General features: G+C 47.6%; 2 protein-coding genes across 2 annotated transcripts; one reads left to right on the plus strand and one right to left on the minus strand.

Moving 5' to 3' along the window:
• Window positions 1–5,310: 5,310 nt before the first annotated feature.
• On the minus strand, window positions 5,311–8,756 carry LOC119357546 (protein O-glucosyltransferase 1-like). Its single transcript, XM_037624460.1, has 7 exons — window positions 8,604–8,756; window positions 8,447–8,495; window positions 7,413–8,031; window positions 6,662–6,854; window positions 6,364–6,428; window positions 6,066–6,276; window positions 5,311–5,833 (listed from the first exon to the last, which is right to left on the minus strand). The coding sequence occupies exons 1-7, from the start codon at window positions 8,754–8,756 to the stop codon at window positions 5,447–5,449; spliced, it is 1,677 nt and encodes a 558-aa protein (XP_037480357.1). The 3' UTR covers window positions 5,311–5,446.
• A 5,879-nt stretch (window positions 8,757–14,635) lies between these two features.
• On the plus strand, window positions 14,636–15,208 carry LOC119357547 (protein NEN4-like). The gene has a single exon (XM_037624461.1). It carries the CDS (start codon window positions 14,636–14,638, stop codon window positions 15,206–15,208), a length of 573 nt encoding a protein of 190 aa, XP_037480358.1.
• The last annotated feature ends 4,271 nt before the right edge of the window (window positions 15,209–19,479 follow it).

Genomic DNA, 19,479 nt, shown 5'->3' on the forward strand with positions numbered 1-19,479 from the left:
GGCCGGCAACACTAAAGGTATATGTGATATACATGTAATTGTTGTGTACCTTACCAGTACTCGTAGTAGCTCCTGGGTATTTGATACCGGTGCGGTTGCTCACATTTGTAACTCAAAGCAGGAGCTGCGGAATAAGCGGAGACTGGCGAAGGACGAGGTGACGATGCGCGTCGGGAATGGTTCCAAGGTCGATGTGATCGCCGTCGGCACGCTGCCTCTACATTTACCTACAGGATTAGTTTTAAACCTCAATAATTGTTATTTAGTGCCAGCTTTGAGCATGAACATTGTATCAGGAGCTCATTTAATTTGAGATGGCTACTCATTTAAATCTGAAAATAATGGTTGTTCTATTTATATGAGGGATATGTTTTATGCTCATGCTCCGCTGGTGAATGGTTTATTCTTAATGAATCTCGAGCGTAATGTTACACATATTCATATATAGTGTGAATACCAAAAGATGTAAGGTTGATAATGATAGTCCCACATACTTGTGGCACTGCCGCCTTGGTCACATAGGTGTCAAACGCATGAAGAAGCTCCATGCAGATGGACTTTTGGAGTCTCTTGATTACGAATCATTTGACACGTGCGAACCATGCCTCATGGGTAAAATGACCAAGACTCCGTTCTCAGGAACAATGGAGCGAGCAACCAACTTATTGGAAATCATACATACTGATGTGTGCGGTCCAATGAGTGTTGAGGCTCGCGATGGCTATCGTTATGTTCTCACCCTCACTGATGACTTGAGTAGATATGGGTATGTCTACTTAATGAAACACAAGTCTGAGACCTTTGAAAAGTTCAAGGAATTTCAGAGTGAGGATGAGAATCAATGTGACAGGAAAATCAAGTTCTTGTGATCAGATCGTGGGGGAGAATACTTGAGTCACGAATTTGGCACACACTTAAGGAAATGTGGAATAGTTTCACAACTCACGCCGCCTGGAACACCTCAGCGTAATGGTGTGTCCGAACATCGTAATTGCACTCTATTGGATATGGTGCGATCTATGATGTCTCTTACCGATTTACCGCTGTCATTTTGGGGCCATGCTTTAGAGACTGCCACATTCACTTTAAATAGGGCTCCGTCGAAATCCGTTGAGACGACACCGTATGAATTATGGTTTGGGAAGAAACGTAAGCTGTCGTTTCTAAAAGTTTGGGGATGCGATGCTTATGTCAAGAAACTTCAACCTGAAAAGCTCAAACCCAAGTCGGAAAAATGCGTCTTCATTGGATACCCTAAAGAAACTATTGGGTATACCTTCTACCTCAGATCCGAAGGCAAGATCTTTGTTGCCAAGAATGGATCCTTTCTAGAGAAAGAGTTTCTCTCAAAAGAAATGAGTGGGAGGAAAGTAGAACTCGATGAAGTATTACCTCTTGAACCGGTAAGTGGCGCAACTCAAGAAATTATTCCTGAGGTGCCTGCACCGACTAGAGAGGAAGTTAATGATGATGATCATGAAACTTCAGATCAAGTTGCTACTGAACTTCGTAGGTCCACAAGGACATGTTCCGCACCAGAGTGGTACGGCAACCCTGTCCTGGAAATCATGTTGTTAGACAACGGTGAACCTTCGAACTATGAAGAAGCGATGGCGGGCCCAGATTCCGACAAATGGCTGGAAGCCATGAAATCTGAGATAGGATCCATGTATGAAAACGAAGTATGGACTTTGACTGACTTGTCCGATGATCGACGAGCCATAGAAAATAAATGGATCTTTAAGAAGAAGACAGACGCGGATGGTAATGTAACCATCTATAAAGCTCGGCTTGTCGCTAAGGGTTATCGACAAGTTCAAGGGGTTGACTACGATGAGACTTTCTCACCCGTAGCAAAGCTGAAGTCCGTCCGAATCATGTTAGCAATTGCCGCATTCTATGATTATGAGATATGGCAAATGGACGTCAACACGGCATTCCTTAATGGTTTCCTTAAGGAAGAATTGTATATGATGCAGCCAGAAGGTTTTGCCGATCCTAAGAATGCTGACAAGGTGTGCAAGCTCCAACGCTCGATTTATGGGCTGGTGCAAGCATCTCGGAGTTGGAACATTCATTTTGATGAGATGATCAAAGCGTTTGGGTTTACGCAGACTTATGGAGAAGCCTGCATTTACAAGAAAGTGAGTGAGAGCTCTGTAGCATTTCTCATATTGTATGTGGATGACATACTATTGATGGGAAATTCTATAGAATTCTTGGAAAGCATAAAGGCCTACTTGAACAAGTGTTTTTCAATGAAGGATCTTGGAGAAGCTGCTTATATACTAGGCATCAAAAAATCTATAGAGATAGATCAAGACGCCTCATTGGTCTTTCACAGAGTACGTACCTTGACAAGATATTGAAGAAGTTCAAAATGGATCAGTCAAAGAAGGGGTTCTTGCCTGTATTGCAAGGTACAAGATTGAGCATGGCTCAATGCCCGACCACGACAGAAGATAGAGAAAAGATGAGTGTCGTCCCCTATGCCTCGGCCATAGTGTCTATCATGTATGCTATTCTGTGTATCAGACCTGATGTAAACCTTGGCGTAAGTTTGGTAGGAAGGTACCAAAGTAATCCCGCCATGGAACACTAGACAGCGGTCAAGAATATCCTGAAGTACCTGAAGAGGACTAAGGACATGTTTCTTGTTTATGGAGGTGACGAAGAGCTCGTCGTAAAGGGTTACGTCGATGCTAGCTTCTACACAGATCTGGATGACTCTAAGTCACAAACCGGACACGTGTATATTTTGAATGGTGGGGAAGTAAGCTGGTGCAGTTGCAAGCAAAGCGTTGTGGCGGGATCTACATGTGAAGCGGAGTACATGGCAACCTCGGAGGCAACACAAGAGGCAATCTGGGTGAAGGAGTTCATTACCGACCTAGGAGTCATACCCAATGCGTCGGGCCCGATGACTCTCTTCTGTGACAACACTGGAGCTATTGCCCTTGCCAAGGAGCCCAGGTTTCACAGGAAGACCAGGCATATCAAGCGTCGCTTCAACTCCATTCGTGAAAGTGTTCAAAATGGAGACATAGATATTTGTAAAGTACATACGGACATGAATGTGGCAGATCCGTTGACTAAACCTCTCCCTAGAGCGAAACATGATCAACACCAGAACTGCATGGGTGTTCGATTCATCACAATGTAACTAGACTATTGACTCTAGTGCAAGTGGGAGACTGTTGGAAATATGCTCTAGAGGCAATAATAAAATGGTAATTATTATATTTCTTTGTTCATGATAATTGTCTTTTGTTCATGCTATAATTGTGTTATCCGGAAATCGTAATACATGTGTGAATACATAGACCACAACACGTCCCTAGTGAGTCTCTAGTTGACTAGCTCGTTGATCAAAAGATAGTCATGGTTTCCTGACTATGGACATTGCATGTCATTGATAACGGGATCACGTCATTAGGAGAATGATGTGATGGATAAGACCCAATCCTAAGCATAGCTCAAAGATCGTGTAGTTCGTTTGCTATAGTTTTTTCGAATGTCAAGTATCATTTCCTTAGACCATGAGATTGTGCAACTCCCGGATACCGTAGGGGTGCTTTGGGTGTGCCAAACGTCACAACGTAATTGGGTGACTATAAAGGTACACTACAGGTATCTCCGAAAGTGTCTGTTGGGTTGGCACGAATCGAGACTGGGATTTTTCACTCCGTATGACGGAGAGGTATCTCTGGGCCCACTCGGTAATGCATCATCATAATGAGCTCAATGTGACCAAGTGGTTGATCACGGGATCATGCATTACGGTATGAGTAAAGTGACTTGCCGGTAACGAGATTGAACGAGGTATTGGGATACCGACGATCGAGTCTCGGGCAAATAACGTACCGATTGACAAAGGGAATTGTATACGGGATTGATTGAATCCTCGACATCGTGGTTCATCCGATGAGATCATCGAGGAGCATGTGGGAGCCAACATGGGTATCCAGATCCCTCTGTTGGTTATTGACCGGAGAGTCATCTCGGTCATGTCTGCGTGTCTCCCGAACCCGTAGGTTCTACACACTTAAGGTTTGGTGACGCTAGGGTTGTTGAGATATTAGTATACGGTAACCCGAAAGTTGTTCGGAGTCCCGGATGAGATCCCGGACGTCACGAGGAGTTCCGGAATGGTCCGGAGGTGAAGATTTATATATAGGAAGTCAAGTTTCGGCCATCGGGAAGGTTTCAGGGGTAATCAGTATTGTACTGGAACCACCGGAAGGGTCCTGGGGGTCCACCGGATGGGGCCACCTATCCCGGAGGGCCCCATGGGCTAAAGTGGGAGGGGAACCAGCCCCTAGTGGGCTGGTGCGCCCCCCATGGGCCTCCCCCTGCGCCTAGGGTTGGAAACCCTAGGGGTGGGGGGCGCCCCACTTGGCTTGGGGGGCACTCCACCCCCCTTGGCCGCCGCCCCCCTTGGAGATTCAATCTCCTAGCGCCGGCGCCCCCTAGGGGTCCTATATATAGTGGGGGGAGGGAGGGTAGCTGCACCCTAGCCCCTGGCGCCTCCCTCTCCCTCCCGTGACACTCGTCCCTCTCCCTGAGCTTGGCGAAGCGCTGCCGAGATCACGGTTGATTCCACCACCACGCCATCGTGCTGCTGGATCTTCATCAACCTCTCCTTCCCCCTTGCTGGATGAAGTTGGAGGAGACATCTTCCCAACCGTACGTGTGTTGAACGCGGAGGTGCCGTCCGTTTGGCGCTAGGTCATCGGTGATTTGGATCACGACGAGTACGACTCCATCAACCCCGTTCTCTTGAACGCTTCCGCGCGTGATCTACAAGGGTATGTAGATGCACTCCTCTCTCCCTCGTTGCGAGATGACTCCATAGATTGATCTTGGTGATGCGTAGAAAATTTTAAAATTCTGCTACGTTACCCAACACTTAGCCCAATTATCTTATCGTTATTAGGATCATTTTCTTAGGAGTCAAGTAAACCTCTCTATATAAGGAGAGGAGATGTATCAATCTAATCAAAAGCAAGAAGCAATCATTATTTGCTTGGCTTCCCGAAGGGTGCCGGGAGACCTAACCCTAGCCGTCTCTTGCGCCGCCGCCGCCGCCTCTTCATCGCGCCACGGCGCCCCGCCATCGGCAGCCGCGATCGCATCTACGTCAACCCTCCGCCTTCCCGTACAACCTACACCCTAGACCAGGTAGGATCCTAGCTCCTAGCAAATAGTAGCATTCCTAATACTTCTCCAACTAAAATAACAAATTGGAAACACTAACAACGTATGAACGGAAGAAGATCATGAGATATCTAAAAGTTCCTTTAACTTTTCTAGATGTTACACATTTGAACAATAAAATTAGAAGCTGTTGGTATCACCACTAGGAAATTTGTACAACCAGGAATCCTAAATAGCTTAGCAAACTTTATATGCATGTCCTCGGGTAAGTTAAAAAACTAGGGGGTTGTCAACGATTGCTACCCTCAGGCTTTGAAGCATTTCGCTCCTCAGGCTTTGAAGCATTTCGCTCCAACGTTTCGACCTGCTTCATCGACTTTTCTTTCCTCTGATACAGTTCTCTAAATTCCTCGGGGCTAAAGGGAGGAGGCAGACTGCATGGGCCAGCAACGTTTGCAGACTTTACCATGGAATCCTCCATAAACTTCTTCTCCCTGCCTATGGCTTGGCAGGCCAAAGATTCGGGACAGACCTCAACAGCTTCAGGTGGCTTTGTTGGCTTGAACAGTAGGAGCTTAGCGTACTCTGTTAAGAGGTGAAACATGTAATCGTATACATATTCCATACTAAGTTCTTGTTGAATGAACTTGCTTCCTTCCTTCCCTATTTTCTGTGCCTATGAACAGTTTTTGAAGAGGAGGTGTTAGAAACATGTTCTTCAGATACTATCGAATCCACGGGAAGTATGCTATGATATTTTCTACTCCCACCAATCCATATTAACTTAATAACTTTGTACTAAATCGGCGATAATTAATATGGATTGGAGGGATTACTAGCTAAAGGCCAATGTGTTTCAGCTCATACAAAAAAAAACTGTTAAGGTCATTCCTAGCTGCATAACATACCTTTTTCTTGTGAGAATTTCCCCAGTCCACAGCATACTTTATGGAGCTACACTTACTTTCATCTCGAATAGGCCAATAGTGCTGAGTGGGCATCAGCGCCCTTGAAAAGAAATCGTAGTATTTCGGGTTAATCACCAGCGTCATCGAATCACAAGCTAGGATATACTTCTCACTAACTGACCACGCTGATCCTTCGATGTAGATCTTGTACCTATCACCCAACATAACAATTTCAACACCGATGATAGAACAAACAAGTCTTGACTAACTTTTAATAAGAGAAAAGTAGAAAAGAAACCTGTGGGTGCATTGACTTGCCAAATCTGATTTTTTGTATCCCGCCTTGCTCTCTTTAACCCAATCCTAAATGAAAACAGCAAAAGTAAGCAAGCTAATCAGCCATAGCCACCATCAAGATTATTTTGTTCGAACAAAAGGGTGTGTTCTAGATCAGAGGGATTAGAAGAATTGTAAGAGAACAACATAATTTGAAAATATAGAATAGGATTTCGAACTTGTAAGAATAAAATGGGATGTCAACACTCCCTTCAATTATAAAAGAGCGCAATGCAACATAAACTCAAACAAGTATGTACCTGTTTGTAAATCCGTGCATTCCATTCTTGCTCACTGGAAACATTACACTCAACCAGCTCTTGCCTTATAGCTGCGACCTCTGGATTCCCTTTCCAATAAGCATAAGGCTCTCTATCTATCCATCTCACCTTCCTATTGCCAGCATCCAGATCCTTTTGCAGCGCATCCCAGGGCTTTATATTGATCTCGGCCCTATCAGCACAAAGTCAGTTTAAGCATTTGCACTTTGTTTACAAATCAAAGCATAGAATGATAAATTTAATTTGGATCAATGTGTACTATGCACTTCAAATTTATACACTTCTCAGGATACAAAACTTCAGGGAAACATACTGATATTTTACCATTTGCTTCCAGTTTGCGTCCATTGATTTGCTCCCATAGCATCAGAACATTGGATTTAGCTGATACGAAAGTAAAAAAAAAGCGCATTCGTATGTTTCATACATGAATACAATGTACCATGTATATTGGACAACTATTTTGATCATGTTTGGAAAGTCCTTGGGTCTGTCAAAGACTCAAAGCTTATGTACTCCAAATCAAGTCTCACATGAAGAATGTTGACTTTGTACTATTACTAGTAAAAATATGATTATCATAACAGTAATGGTGCATGAATCACTGGTGCTGATTTAATACTGATGTTCAATTGCATTGTTAATGAATAGTGACCCAGATGTTGGAAATAGGAATGCATAGAACGTGTAAGAAATACGAGCACGAAGGAAGGGAGGAGCAGTTGCTTACCAGCCCCAGAAAGACCAGTCCGGGAAAACTATGTCGAGTGTCTCATTGTTGCCGCAGTAGCGGAAAAGCGGCGGCAAGATGGTGGCGTTCTCCCCCTGGTACTCATCAGCATGGACAACCGGCCAGTCCACGCAGTCGAACATGAGGTCGAGATCGGGGATGCGACCAGGGTAGCGGCGGAGTAGCTGGAGGATGCCCCAGATGGTGAAGAGGTCACGCGTCTGGAAGGCTGGCGCGATGCGCTCAATGTAGGCACGGCCATGGAGTATGACAAGGCGGAAGTTGGCGGTGGTGCGCGCGCGGTCGAGCATCGTGCGCGTGATGCCCCCCGCCGCGCGCCACGGGTGGAGGTCCTCGTGGATGAAGCGGAAGTAGGCAGGGCAGGAGGAGTTGGCGGCGGTAGTGGGGGGAACCAGCTGTGTCTCGGAGACAGAGGCGCATGTGGCGTTTGAGGAGAGCGCGAGGGACAGAGTCTGAGAGATGTTGCTTGGGATGTCAGGCTCACCGGCGAGTGGCGGCGCCGAGCAGGAGAGGGAGTATGTGGGGAGCGGCGGCGGCGGCACATCAGGGGTGGCAGGGATGGAGGTGGAATGCGTGGCGGTCAGGAATTTAGGATCGCCTGCATGGACGGAGATTCAATCTTTGGTTGTGAGTAATTCCGTTATAAAAGCTGGTATTTTCGCAACAAATTTGGAATTCTAGGGCTCTAGACATGTCAAAAGTTAAAATGCTGGAACTGGCCAATAAGTATGTCCTACTAGGTGAAAATGTTGCTAGAAATTCCATGCAGCGCAGAAAATTCTCCTTTTCTTATTTGATCAGACCATAACATTTTATTTTTGTAGGACAAACCAACCCTGTAAAATCCATTCTCAAGAAAAAATCATGTAAAATGACATTTCATAGGAAGAGTATATATATGAAAACAGAAAAACAGAGAGAGGAAGACCATATGCATGTCACTCTACTGGAGACTAAGGCAAGTTATGAGTCAGATCAAGCAAATAAGAATGGTGAGTGGGCAGTGGGCTTACCTACCGGGTTTGTGCGCCACCGATCTAGATTGGTGTCTGCCAAATTAGTCTGCATACGTACATGTACGATAATAACAAATCCGTGTTGGTAAGAGCCTCGCAGATGGCAGTAAACATCAATCAATAAAGTTAAGAAAAAATAGTGTGCCAGCCTCACGGTGGTGGTTATCCAACGGCCGGAGACGAGGACGCCGACCACGACGGCGAAGAGGAAGAGGAAGACGGCGGTGGCGGTCACCGGAGACGAAGGACCGCCGGAAGCTTTGCTCCACCTCCGGACGTCAGGGATGGCGGCGGCTGCGGCGGCCATCGCCCGCCTGGCCGCTCTCGGCCTCCCTTCCACCTCCGCGTCTCCTTCACGGCCAGAGACCTGTCTCCTACCGCGGTGGCGATGTGCTCTGCCCTGTGAAAGAAACAGGAAAAGAATGAGGTGATCGTCGCCGCAGAAGAAAACAGAACGCCGATCGCTGAGGAGAAGGCGTCCACGTGGGCTCGTGTGGCTGCAGGCGGGACGCGGTCAGAGCAAGTTGGTTTCGCTCGCTCACGTGTGAGCCGGAGGGAGTTTCGCAACAGACCGAGAGAAAAGGGGGAAGCTTTGCTAGGGAAGAGGGCCAAAAAATTTGGGAATCCAAATCCCAATTGACGAGCTGAGGTTTTCCCCAATTTTAATTTCGGAAACCCTAAATCGCCGAAAACTGCAAACCCTAAAACGCCCAATCATGATGCGAATGCTTTGAACATAATGCTGACCAGCAAGCGCCATCCTCGACGATGACGACGCGGGCGGGTGGCTCGCCCCGCCGACCGCGCATCCCCGTGCAGTGCGCTGCACGGTCGCCGTGCGTGTACCCACCGCCCGCTGTGTCCTCTCAGCTCTAGCGGGTGCCGCACTTCAGGAAGACGATGCGGGACGCCCAGGCTACACATGAGCACGGCCGTCGCCGCTGTCACCGGCGCCTCCCCGTCGCACGAGCACCCCAAATGTCCATGCGCGCGACAAGCGAGCGCTGTTCGACGGAGCAGCTCACGACGTCTGGCCGATGCAGGCCACTTTGCCGAACAGGGGCGCCGCGCCGTCGAACTCTCTCGTTCGGTGCGAGAAAATTGGCTGGGGAGGAGAGCGAGAGAAGTACCGTCTGATTGATCAGCACAGGCTGCGGGCGTTTGATACGCGCAAATTCAACCATGTGCTACCGGTCAGATTAACATAGCCCCACCGATTCTTTTTTCCGTTGGTACTACTAGTTTTTTTTTGTTTTTGCGGGCACTACTAGTTTTTTCTTTTCTTTTTAGACGCCTCATACATACGCAAGCACACACGCACACACGTCATACCCCCATGAGCGTGTCACAAGATTGTGTCGTGTGATACATCATCTTGAGCTTAACGAAGTCGCTATAGACATCTTCATACTCGACGGAAACGTCTTTTTCCACTGAACGCACATCGCCGAAAGGCCTAAATCCTAGAAAATGCAAGCACCGGTCTCAAAGTATAGAACTTCAACCTTGGTGGACTGGGATATCACTATCCTCCTAACTGTCTAATCACAGATTGGTTCACATTGGTACTGCTAGTTATGGACCGAGTGATCGGTGATGCATACATCCTTTTGTATTAAAAAAAACTAGCTATGGTAACCGGTTCTAAGAAAACTAGTTATGTTCCCTCATCCTCTTAGTTTTATTTTTTATTTTTGATAAAACATGAAATTTATTTATAAGAAATGAACATTTCCAAAAATATAAGATTTTTTTTTAGAAATTCCAAATTTTTTCTAATAAAGCTAAACATTTATTTGAAAATTCATGAAATAAAAAAACATCCCAAACATAATTTGAATTTTTGGGATTTTTTTAAAAAAATTGGACCATTATGAAAAACTAAAAACCCTGGAAAGATGTAAATTAAAAAAGGATAAAAACTAAACATTTGGTTAAAAAACAAACACAAAATACTTGGCCAAACCTTCTAGAATCTTGTAGCAGCTAGTTGGGCCAGCCCATTCGTGTTTTGGCCCTGTGCGATTCATGATAATGCGATGGATTGGACCCACCCTCAAGGAACAGCCCTAAACTTCCCCATTTGTTCACGAGGGTGTCCAGAGGCACATTTGGGCCGAAACTCCTCACCAACGGGGCCATCATTTATTCGCGGATTGTAATAGTCCTATTTGGACCCAAATTGGGGCTCATGCGCACATCAGCCCCACCCCACTGAAACCTTTCCTTTTCCCCCTCTCGCTCACCTCTGTCTCCTCTTGAGCGCTCCTTCCTGACTTAGTCGTTGCCAACCGCTCGCCCTCCCAACATAGCTGCTGCTCACTGCCATTAACTCTGTCCACCGCATGTCGTCATTTCCCCCTACCGCATTTCCCCCTTGCAGTCGCACCGCACATGCATCCCAACCCAGCCACCACATATCTCACATCTCTCTCCCCTGCCCAATCCACCTCGTCAGTCATTGATGGATGGCACGACACTCAATGGCTTGAATCCATAGCCTCACGAAATATAGTAATGCGTGTGTCGCTCGCTGAGCCAATGCCATGGTCGCAGTTTTTGCCAAGCAAGCAACTGGCGAAGAAATCGCCACAGGTAGGCATAGGACACTGGCTTCATGTCGTCACGCTCCAGCGTCTCAAATGGCATGAAGAAGAGCTTCCCCTTCGGCATGGACTCGACATCTAGACGTCCTACCATGTTGTTAACTCGCTGCAGCTTCAATGGCAGCAACAACCCACCCCAACCATGGTGAGGCATGTAATCTGTTTGGCTAATTGGGTGGTCGAACAACCAAACAATATACTTCGACCTTGTTGAGGCTTTTTTCATTTGTCATAGGTGTATGATACATGTGTGAACCATGCGTGATGCTGCAATTGAAATCCATTTTTGTGATGCATATTTCAGCTAGATAGCCTATTCTGGCTAATTGAAATCCATTTTTGTGATGCATATTGTCGGACAATCTCGATGTGGAAATGATGAACAAGATCAATGACGGTTAACATAGTAAGAAAATGACGGATGATGCCCATCCCAATCAATTTCATGAAATTGAAGATCAAATTGCTCACATTGGAAGTTAGGAAAATAACCAAAAGAGGAGGTGTGTACACGATGAAACAATATCAATTATTGTGCATCACATGGTTGGAGGTGACACCATATCCAATATGTGAGCGGATCAAGAGGGTTCGGCATATATGAGGAAGGTTCGAGAATTCTTCCATGAGATGAAGCATTATCCCCCATTTGCAGTTGTGACTGAAGCCGCAACGAGAACTCACTCAAGCATAGGTGGCAACGATTCAAGATTGTTTGCAACAAGTTACGTGACCAAGTGAAAAGTAGAAACCCAAGTGGCATTAGAATTGGTATTCACGCTTGTAGGTTTGCCTTTGCTCGTTTCAATTGCTCCATGTTCATCATGATTTTACCTATCTTGGAAGATGTTCATGTGTATGCCAGTTTCTACAAAACTTGACCATATGAGCTCAAGCTGAAATTTCCAAACTCCAATATAAGGAGAAACTATTTTCATGGAACGATTATCTACCACGAATCCTCATATCGTTTGCCTCATGGTTGTATGTCATCAAGCAGCAGATTCCGGTCTTGAGCCCAGTCATCTCCATAGGGTTGAGCCCGATTGATCATTGTACATTTTTTTTGAAAAGGGGGACATCCCCGGCCTCTGCATCGGAGAGATGCATACGGCCATCTTTATTAAACAAGCAAATAGGTTCAACACAAGTCTAAAAGTCTCAAACAAAGCTGCTCACATAGAGCTAAGGAGCAAAAACAAAAGCCACAGCCGGCCGCCAAGAGAAAGACAGGAAAACTAATTGCCTATCCTATTACATGACCGCCATCCAAACCGGCTAAAAATATCCCGTGCTACCATCTCCCATCGGATAGATCCAGTAACCAAACATTCCCTGGCCTCCGTCGGAGTGAGTAATGACCACATACGGATCAACACAGTGGCTCGGAATATAACCTGCAAAAAATGAGTATTTGATATTCTGTTAAAGACTAAATCATTTCTGCAGTTCCAAATAGCCCATAATAATGCACATACTCCTACACGAATGTGTCTCGCTGTTTGGGGCTCAATCCCATCCAACCACGTTCCAAATAACGTGTTAATATTATGTGGAGGAGTAATATTAAAGGCTATGTTCACTGATTGCCAAAGAATTTTTGCCATAGGACAATCGAGAAAGAGGTGCTTGATTGTTTCATCTCTATCACAAAAGCTACACCGACTGGAGCCAGTCCAATTGCGTTTAATCAAGTTATCCTTAGTTAAAATGACTTGTTTATGCACAAACCACATGAACACTTTAACTCTCAAGGGAACTTTGACATGCCAAACATGTTTCGACGTAGGAATAGAAGTAGAATTAATAACATTCAAGTACATCGATTTGACCGTAAATTCTCCATTCCTAGTAAGTTTCCAACACAACTGGTCTGGACGTTGAGAAAGTTGAACCTCCATAAGTCTTCTCACAAGATGGAGCCAAGCTTCCCAACGGTTACCGGCTAAAGTTCTCCTGAAGCTAATATGTAAAGGCGTGGACTGACATACCGTCTCAACGGTCGCATCTCTCCGTTGAACAATGCTATAGAGAGTAGGATACTGTACTGCCAATGGCATATCCCCTTGCCAAGTATCCTCCCAGAATCTTGTAGAAGTACCGTTACCGATAACCACCTTGGTCCGGTTAAAGAAGAGCGATTTAACTCTCATCGGGCCTTTCCAGAAAGGCGAATCCATCGGCCTCACTGTCACATGGGATAATGTCTTGGACTGAAGGTACTTATTACGCAAAATCTGAGCCCAAGTGGCCTCGGTCTCTCGAGAAAGCTTATACAGCCATTTGCCGAGGAGACATTTGTTCTTTATCTCAAGATTTTTGATACCAAGACCCCCTTGGTCCTTCGGTCAAAAAAATAATGTCCCTTCTAGCTAATCTATACTTTCTCTTCAACTCATCACTTTGCCAGAAAAAACAGGATTGATAGAAGTCGAGTCTTTTCCGAACTCCCACTGGCACTCCGAAAAAAGACAAAAGGAACATGGGCATACTGGTGAACACCGAATTGATAAGAACTAACCGGACTCCATATGACATCAGTTTGCCCTTCCAGCAACCCAATTTCTTCTCAAATCGATCCTCAATGCACTTCCATTCTCTATTTGTTAGCTCACGGTGATGGATGGGTATACCTAAATACGTAAAAGGTAAAGCCCCCGATTCACACCCGAACAATTGCTTATAGGCCTCTTGTTCCTCCTTGGCTCTACCAAAGCAGAACAATTCACTCTTGTGAAAATTAATTTTCAGACCGGACAATTGTTCGAACAAGCATAACACCAGCTTCATGTTTCGTGCCTTCGCCAAGTCATGCTCCATAAAGATGATAGTATCATCAGCGTACTGTAGGACAGACACACCTCCATCAACTAGATGAGGTACTAAGCTCCATACCTGTCCGACATCCTTAGCCCTCCCTATTAGAATAGTCAACATGTCAAACAAAATAGGTGACATTGGATCTCCTTGTCTCAGGCCCTTATGTATTTGGAAATAACGCCCTATGTCATCATTCACTTTAATTCCAACACTGCCTTTTTGCATGTAAGATTCTATCTGTCTACACCAAGCTGGATCGAAACCTTTCATCCTCAACGCCTGTTCAAGGATTGGCCATTTGACTTTGTCGTACGCTTTTTCGAAATCCACTTTAAAAACCACCCCATCTAGTTTTTTTGTATGGATTTTATGGAGCATTTCATGCAGGACCACCACCCCTTCAAGGATGTTCCTATCCGGCATAAAAGCAGTTTGGGATGGATGCACCACAGAATGCGCAATCTATGTGAGTCTATTAGTCCCAACCTTGGTGAAGATTTTGAAACTTAGAGCATCTCCAGCCGTTGGCCTCCCCGGGAGGCATTTTTTCGCCTCCTGGGGGGCTGCCAGCGAAAACTTCGGCCTGGGGGGTGGAATTTTTTCCACTCATTGCGCCCCCAGAGCTCCATCGACAGGCTCCTTCGACAAGACAGGGATCATCCATTCTCCCATCCCTCCTCTCCTCCATTCCTTCAAGCAAGAAACAAACAAACAAAGCTCCATCGCCAAGAAACCACCACCGAGTTGCTTGCCGGAACCAATGGCGACCACCAAGAAGAGGGAGATGGTGTTCTTCGACGTGGAGGCTGCGCAGTCCCTGTCGTTGCCCGGCGAGTGCAACCTGCTGGAGTTCGCCACCATCCTCGTCTGCCCGCGCTGCCTCGTCGAGGTCTCCAGCTACTCCACCCTCATCCGCACGGACGACGCCGGCGCCGACGGTGGCGTCCTCTCCGCCTCCTCCGGTGCACCCTCGTTCGAGGACGTCTTCCCGGACATCTTTGAGTTGCTGGACGGCCGCGTGTGGGCGGGACACGGCATCCGGCGCGCCGGATGCCCGCGCATGCGCAAGGCCTTCGGCCTGGGCGCGCCGGAGCCCGTGGGCGTTGTCGACTCGCTCAACGTGCTCCTCGCGCAGGGCGCACAGGGGTGCTTCGGGCCGGCCGGCGTCAGGGACGACGGCCAGGAGGAGGACGAGGAGGCGGCAGCGGCGGCCCTAGTGGAGCACTTTGGGATCGGCGCGCGGTGGGCGCGGGGGCTCCGGTGCCTGGACGGCGCGCACGTGAGCCTCGAGGTGCTGGGACACCACGAAGGAATGGAATTTTTTCCACGGTAGCGGCGGCCCCCCGCGCCCACGCGGGGACAATGGCGGCGGCAGCGAGGGCCAAGCACGAGGAGGATGCGGGGTGGCAAGCTCGGCGGGTCCGGCGCAGCTGGACATCGTCGGCGAGGCGTTCTGTGCGGGCGGGAGTTGGTGGGGGAGAGAAAGAGAAAAGAGATCACGTGGGTGGGCCCGAAGGAAAAGCGAGGAGTGAGGAGTGGGAGGCTGACAATGGGCCCAAAGCAACTAAAGTAGTCTCTCTCCTCCCCCAGCTGCCCCCCAGGATCCTAGGAATGGGATGAGAGCGCCGGCCGTAGTTTTGGCCAAATCCGGCGATATTTGTGCTCCTGGGGGCGCGAGTGGAAACTTTTTTGACCGCCGATGCTGGAAAAGTGCTCTTGGGGGCCTTCCTGGGGAGACGTGTGGAGATGCTCTTACATTGAGAAGACAGATGGGCCTAAACTGCTCAATTCGGACCGCATTTGTTTTCTTAGGCAGCAAAGTGATAGCTCCAAAATTCAGATGAAACAATTGAAGCTGTCCAGCGAATAAGTCCTGGAACATCGGAAGCAAGTCCCCTTTAATAATATGCCAGCACCTCTTATAAAACTCCACCGGAAAACCATCCGGTCCTGGAGCCGAGTTATTCTTCATTTGAGCTATAGCTTCAAACACCTCTTTCTCTGAGAATGGGGCAGTTAAAATATCATTCTCATCTGATGCCAACTGGGGGATATCCTCATTCCGCGACTCATCTAGAGACACGAAATTATCCTCCGGAGGCCCAAATAGTTTCTTATAATAATCAGTGATGTATAGTTTTAAATTGTCCTGCCCTACAATCGTCCCTTCATCTTGCTCAAGACGAAAGATCGTTTTCTTTCTGTGCTTGCCATTGGCGATCATATGAAAAAACTGAGTGTTGGCGTCCCCCTGGACCACTTTGCAAACCTTCGCCCGCAATGCCCACTTCAGTTCTTCTTCTCGCAGAAGCTCTTTCAGCCTCATCTCCGCATCTAGTTTAACATGAAATTCTGTTGGATCTAGGATCGTGCCTTCGGCTTTTACATCTAAGGCCTGAATAAGGGAGAGGAGCCTTTCCTTTTCGACCTTATAAACCCCACTAAGATGCTTAGCCCACCCTCGTAAGAAACTTCGCAAGTGACGAATCTTATTCCGCCACCTCTCTATTGGAGTTCTCCCTCCTGAATCTTTAGCCCATTCCCTGGCTATAAGATCCAAAAAACCTTCTCTCTCAAACCATGCTAGTTCAAAAGAGAAGATATTCTTGTTCCCCACGTGTGTTGCCTCACCAGAGTCAAACCAGCAACGGGGTGTGGTCCGAAATTCCGCGTGATAACGCCTGTACGGTGACTAGAGGAAACTTCTGATCCCAATCAACGCTCGCGAGGACACGGTCAAGCTTCTCAAAAGTAGGAGTAGGCAACGAATTAGCCCAAGTGAATTTTCTACCCGAAAGCTCTATCACTCTCAGATCCAAGCTTTCAATAATGGTGTTAAACATAAACGACCATCTGCCATTGAAACTGTCATTTTCTTTTCGTCCCTCCTTCTAATGATATTGAAATCGCCCCCTACTAAGATTGGAAGCTGTTCAGATCCGCAAATACGGGCTAGATCCGCCAGAAAATCCGGTTTTAATTCTGGCTGAGCGGCACCATAGACCGCCACCAAGGCCCAATTAAATCCGTCGATCTTCGTCCTAACCCGAAATTTGACAGCGAAATATCCCATGACCACACTCCGGACTTCCAGCGTCTCACATCTCACCCCAAGTAAGATGCCTCCTGACCTTCCTCTCGGAGATAGACCATGCCAGTCAAAATCGGCCCCTCCCGACAACGTATTAAGGAATTGAGGCATGAAATTGCCTCTTCCGGTTTCCGAAAGAGCAATAAAATCCAGCCTCTGTTCGATCGAAGCCTCTGCTAGAAAACGTCTTTTAGCCAAGTCCCCCAGACCTCTGCTTTTCCAAAAAAATTCCTCTCATAACTCATCATGAAATTTTTTGGTCATCCGGTTCCTAGCACTTCTACGCACAGCCGATGTCGGGTAGATCTTGCGTTGCCACTTGCGTTTAGGTTTGGGTATATCCACCTCCCGGTCCCCACAACCGGTGTCAGGGAGACCCTCGGGAAGGTCCTCTATAGGTTCGTTATCCCCAATCGTTAAGGACCCATCCTCCTCCCCTGTCTCAGGGGGAGGAGGGGCAATATCTGAACAAAGCGAATCTAACACTCTGACTCCCAACTGTGCTATATCAGAATCGTTCATAGGTTTAATCGCTGCTAGATTGCGAATCATGTCTAAAGCACGATCCGCTTCAAGATCCAAGATATTATTAAATGACTGTGAGATTTCATCATCATTACTACCAAGAGAAACACCTAACTGATTTGCATTATGAATAATCTCAACATCAGAAAAATGCAGAATAGAGTTGGATGTGTTGACCGACATACCGGTTGTGACCTTCTTATCACGAAGCTTGGCCGCCCGCCTGGCGCACCTCAGCTGCATGTCATCCACCTCCGGTTGGTCCTGGAGGCGACAACTCATCCGCCGCCCCTGAGACACAGGATCCGGGATACCTCCAAAAGCTATGACCTCCTCCCTAGAAGCCTGGATCGGGGTCAGGCCTCCCGCCTCACCCCCAATGCTCGGAAGCCGCACAGCCCCCAAACCCGATCTCGGCGCCGGTACCGACATGCGTACAGGGGAAGGTAGAAGAGGGACCGCCTGCCCCCTTCCCCTCGCCGGGATGAGCTGCCAGGCCGGCGGGCGAAGCGCCCAGGCCAGATGGCGCCGGCAGCCCCAACCCCTGCGGCAGATCAAGGGAAATCCCGCCCTCAGCGCGAACCGACGCCGTATGAGAGGTCGACGTATCCACCACAGGAGAGGAACGACCAGAGGCCTCCTGCCCCGGTCTCCCTCTCACCGCCGACCCGACGACAGTGGGCAGTGGAGTTACCTCCCCTACGGTCCTCGACCGACGAAACGCCCTCGATGCGGCTATATCTCCCACGTGTCGAAGCACGACTTAGAGGCATAACCGCATTGAAAGCAATGTCGCAAGTGAGGTAATCTTCACACAACCCATGTAATACATAAGGGAAAGAGATACATAGCTGGCTTACAATTGCCACTTCACACAAGTACATGAATAAAGCATTACATCATCCAAATACAATCAAGGTTCGACTATGGAACCAAAATAAAAGATGAACCCCAAAGGCGACAAGGTCCCCGATCGACCCCAACTGGGCTCCACTACTGATCAACTAGAACGAAACAACACAAAGGACAAGATCTTCATCGAGCTCCTCCTGAGCTTGGTTGCGTCATCTGCACGGACTCAACGGCACCTGCAAACTGGTTTTGGAAGTATCTGTGAGCCACGGGGACTCAGCAATCTCGCACCCTCGCGATCAAGACTATTTAAGCTTATGGGTAAGGTAAAGGTATGAGGTGGAGCTGCAGCAAGCGACTAGCATATATGGTGGCTAACATACGCAAATGAGAGCGAGAAGAGAAGACAAAGCACGATCGATAAAAGTATGATCAAGAAGTGATCCTAAAACAACCTACGTCAAGCATAACTCCAACACCGTGTTCACTTCCCGGACTCCGTCGGAAAGAGACCATCACGGTAACACACGCGGTTGATATATTATAATTAAGGTCAACTTCAGGTTTTCTACAACCGGACATTAACAAATTCCCATCTGCCCATAACCGCGGGCATGGCTTTCGAAAATTCAAAACCCTGTAGGGGAGTCCCAACTTAGCCCATGACAAGCTCTCACGGTCAACGAAGGATATTCCTTCTAGCGGGAAGACCCGATCAGACTCGGAATCCCGGTTACAAGACATTTCGACAAGGTAAAACTAAACCAGCAACACCGCCCGAATGTGTCGACAAATCCTGATAGGAGCTGCACATATCTCTTTCTCAGGGCACACTCAGATTGTCCTAGGTACGGGTAGGCCAGCCCAGAGTTGCCCCTGGTGGCCACCGGCAGCTGACAGGTTGGACCAACACTCAGAGGAGCACTGGCCCAGGGGGGTTAAAATAAAGATGACCCTTGAGTCTGCAGAACCCAAGGGAAAGAAAATGGGTAGGTGGCGAATGGTAAAACCAATGTTGGGCATTGCTCGAGGAGTTTTACTCAAGGCAAACTGTCAAGGGGTTCCCATAATTACCCAACCGCGTAAGGAACGCAAAATCCGGGAACATAACACCGATATGACGGAAACTAGGGCGG

This window comes from Triticum dicoccoides, chromosome 2A, assembly GCF_002162155.2.
Source record: "Triticum dicoccoides isolate Atlit2015 ecotype Zavitan chromosome 2A, WEW_v2.0, whole genome shotgun sequence".
In the NCBI taxonomy this organism is placed as follows: domain Eukaryota; kingdom Viridiplantae; phylum Streptophyta; class Magnoliopsida; order Poales; family Poaceae; genus Triticum; species Triticum dicoccoides.

What these genes read in the sequence shown, in the direction of transcription:
- LOC119357546 (XM_037624460.1), bottom strand. Translation starts at nt 8,756, where the DNA reads ATGGCCGCCGCAGCCGCCGCCATCCCTGACGTCCGGAGGTGGAGCAAA. An exon ending in GTGGCGCACAAACCCGGTAG is followed by an intron (nt 8,032 to 8,446) that starts GTAAGCCCACTG and finishes CCGTCCATGCAG; the next exon opens with GCGATCCTAAATTCCTGACC. An exon ending in GCAAGTCAATGCACCCACAG is followed by an intron (nt 6,277 to 6,363) that starts GTTTCTTTTCTA and finishes GTTGGGTGATAG; the next exon opens with GTACAAGATCTACATCGAAG.
- LOC119357547 (XM_037624461.1), top strand. Translation starts at nt 14,636, where the DNA reads ATGGCGACCACCAAGAAGAGGGAGATGGTGTTCTTCGACGTGGAGGCT.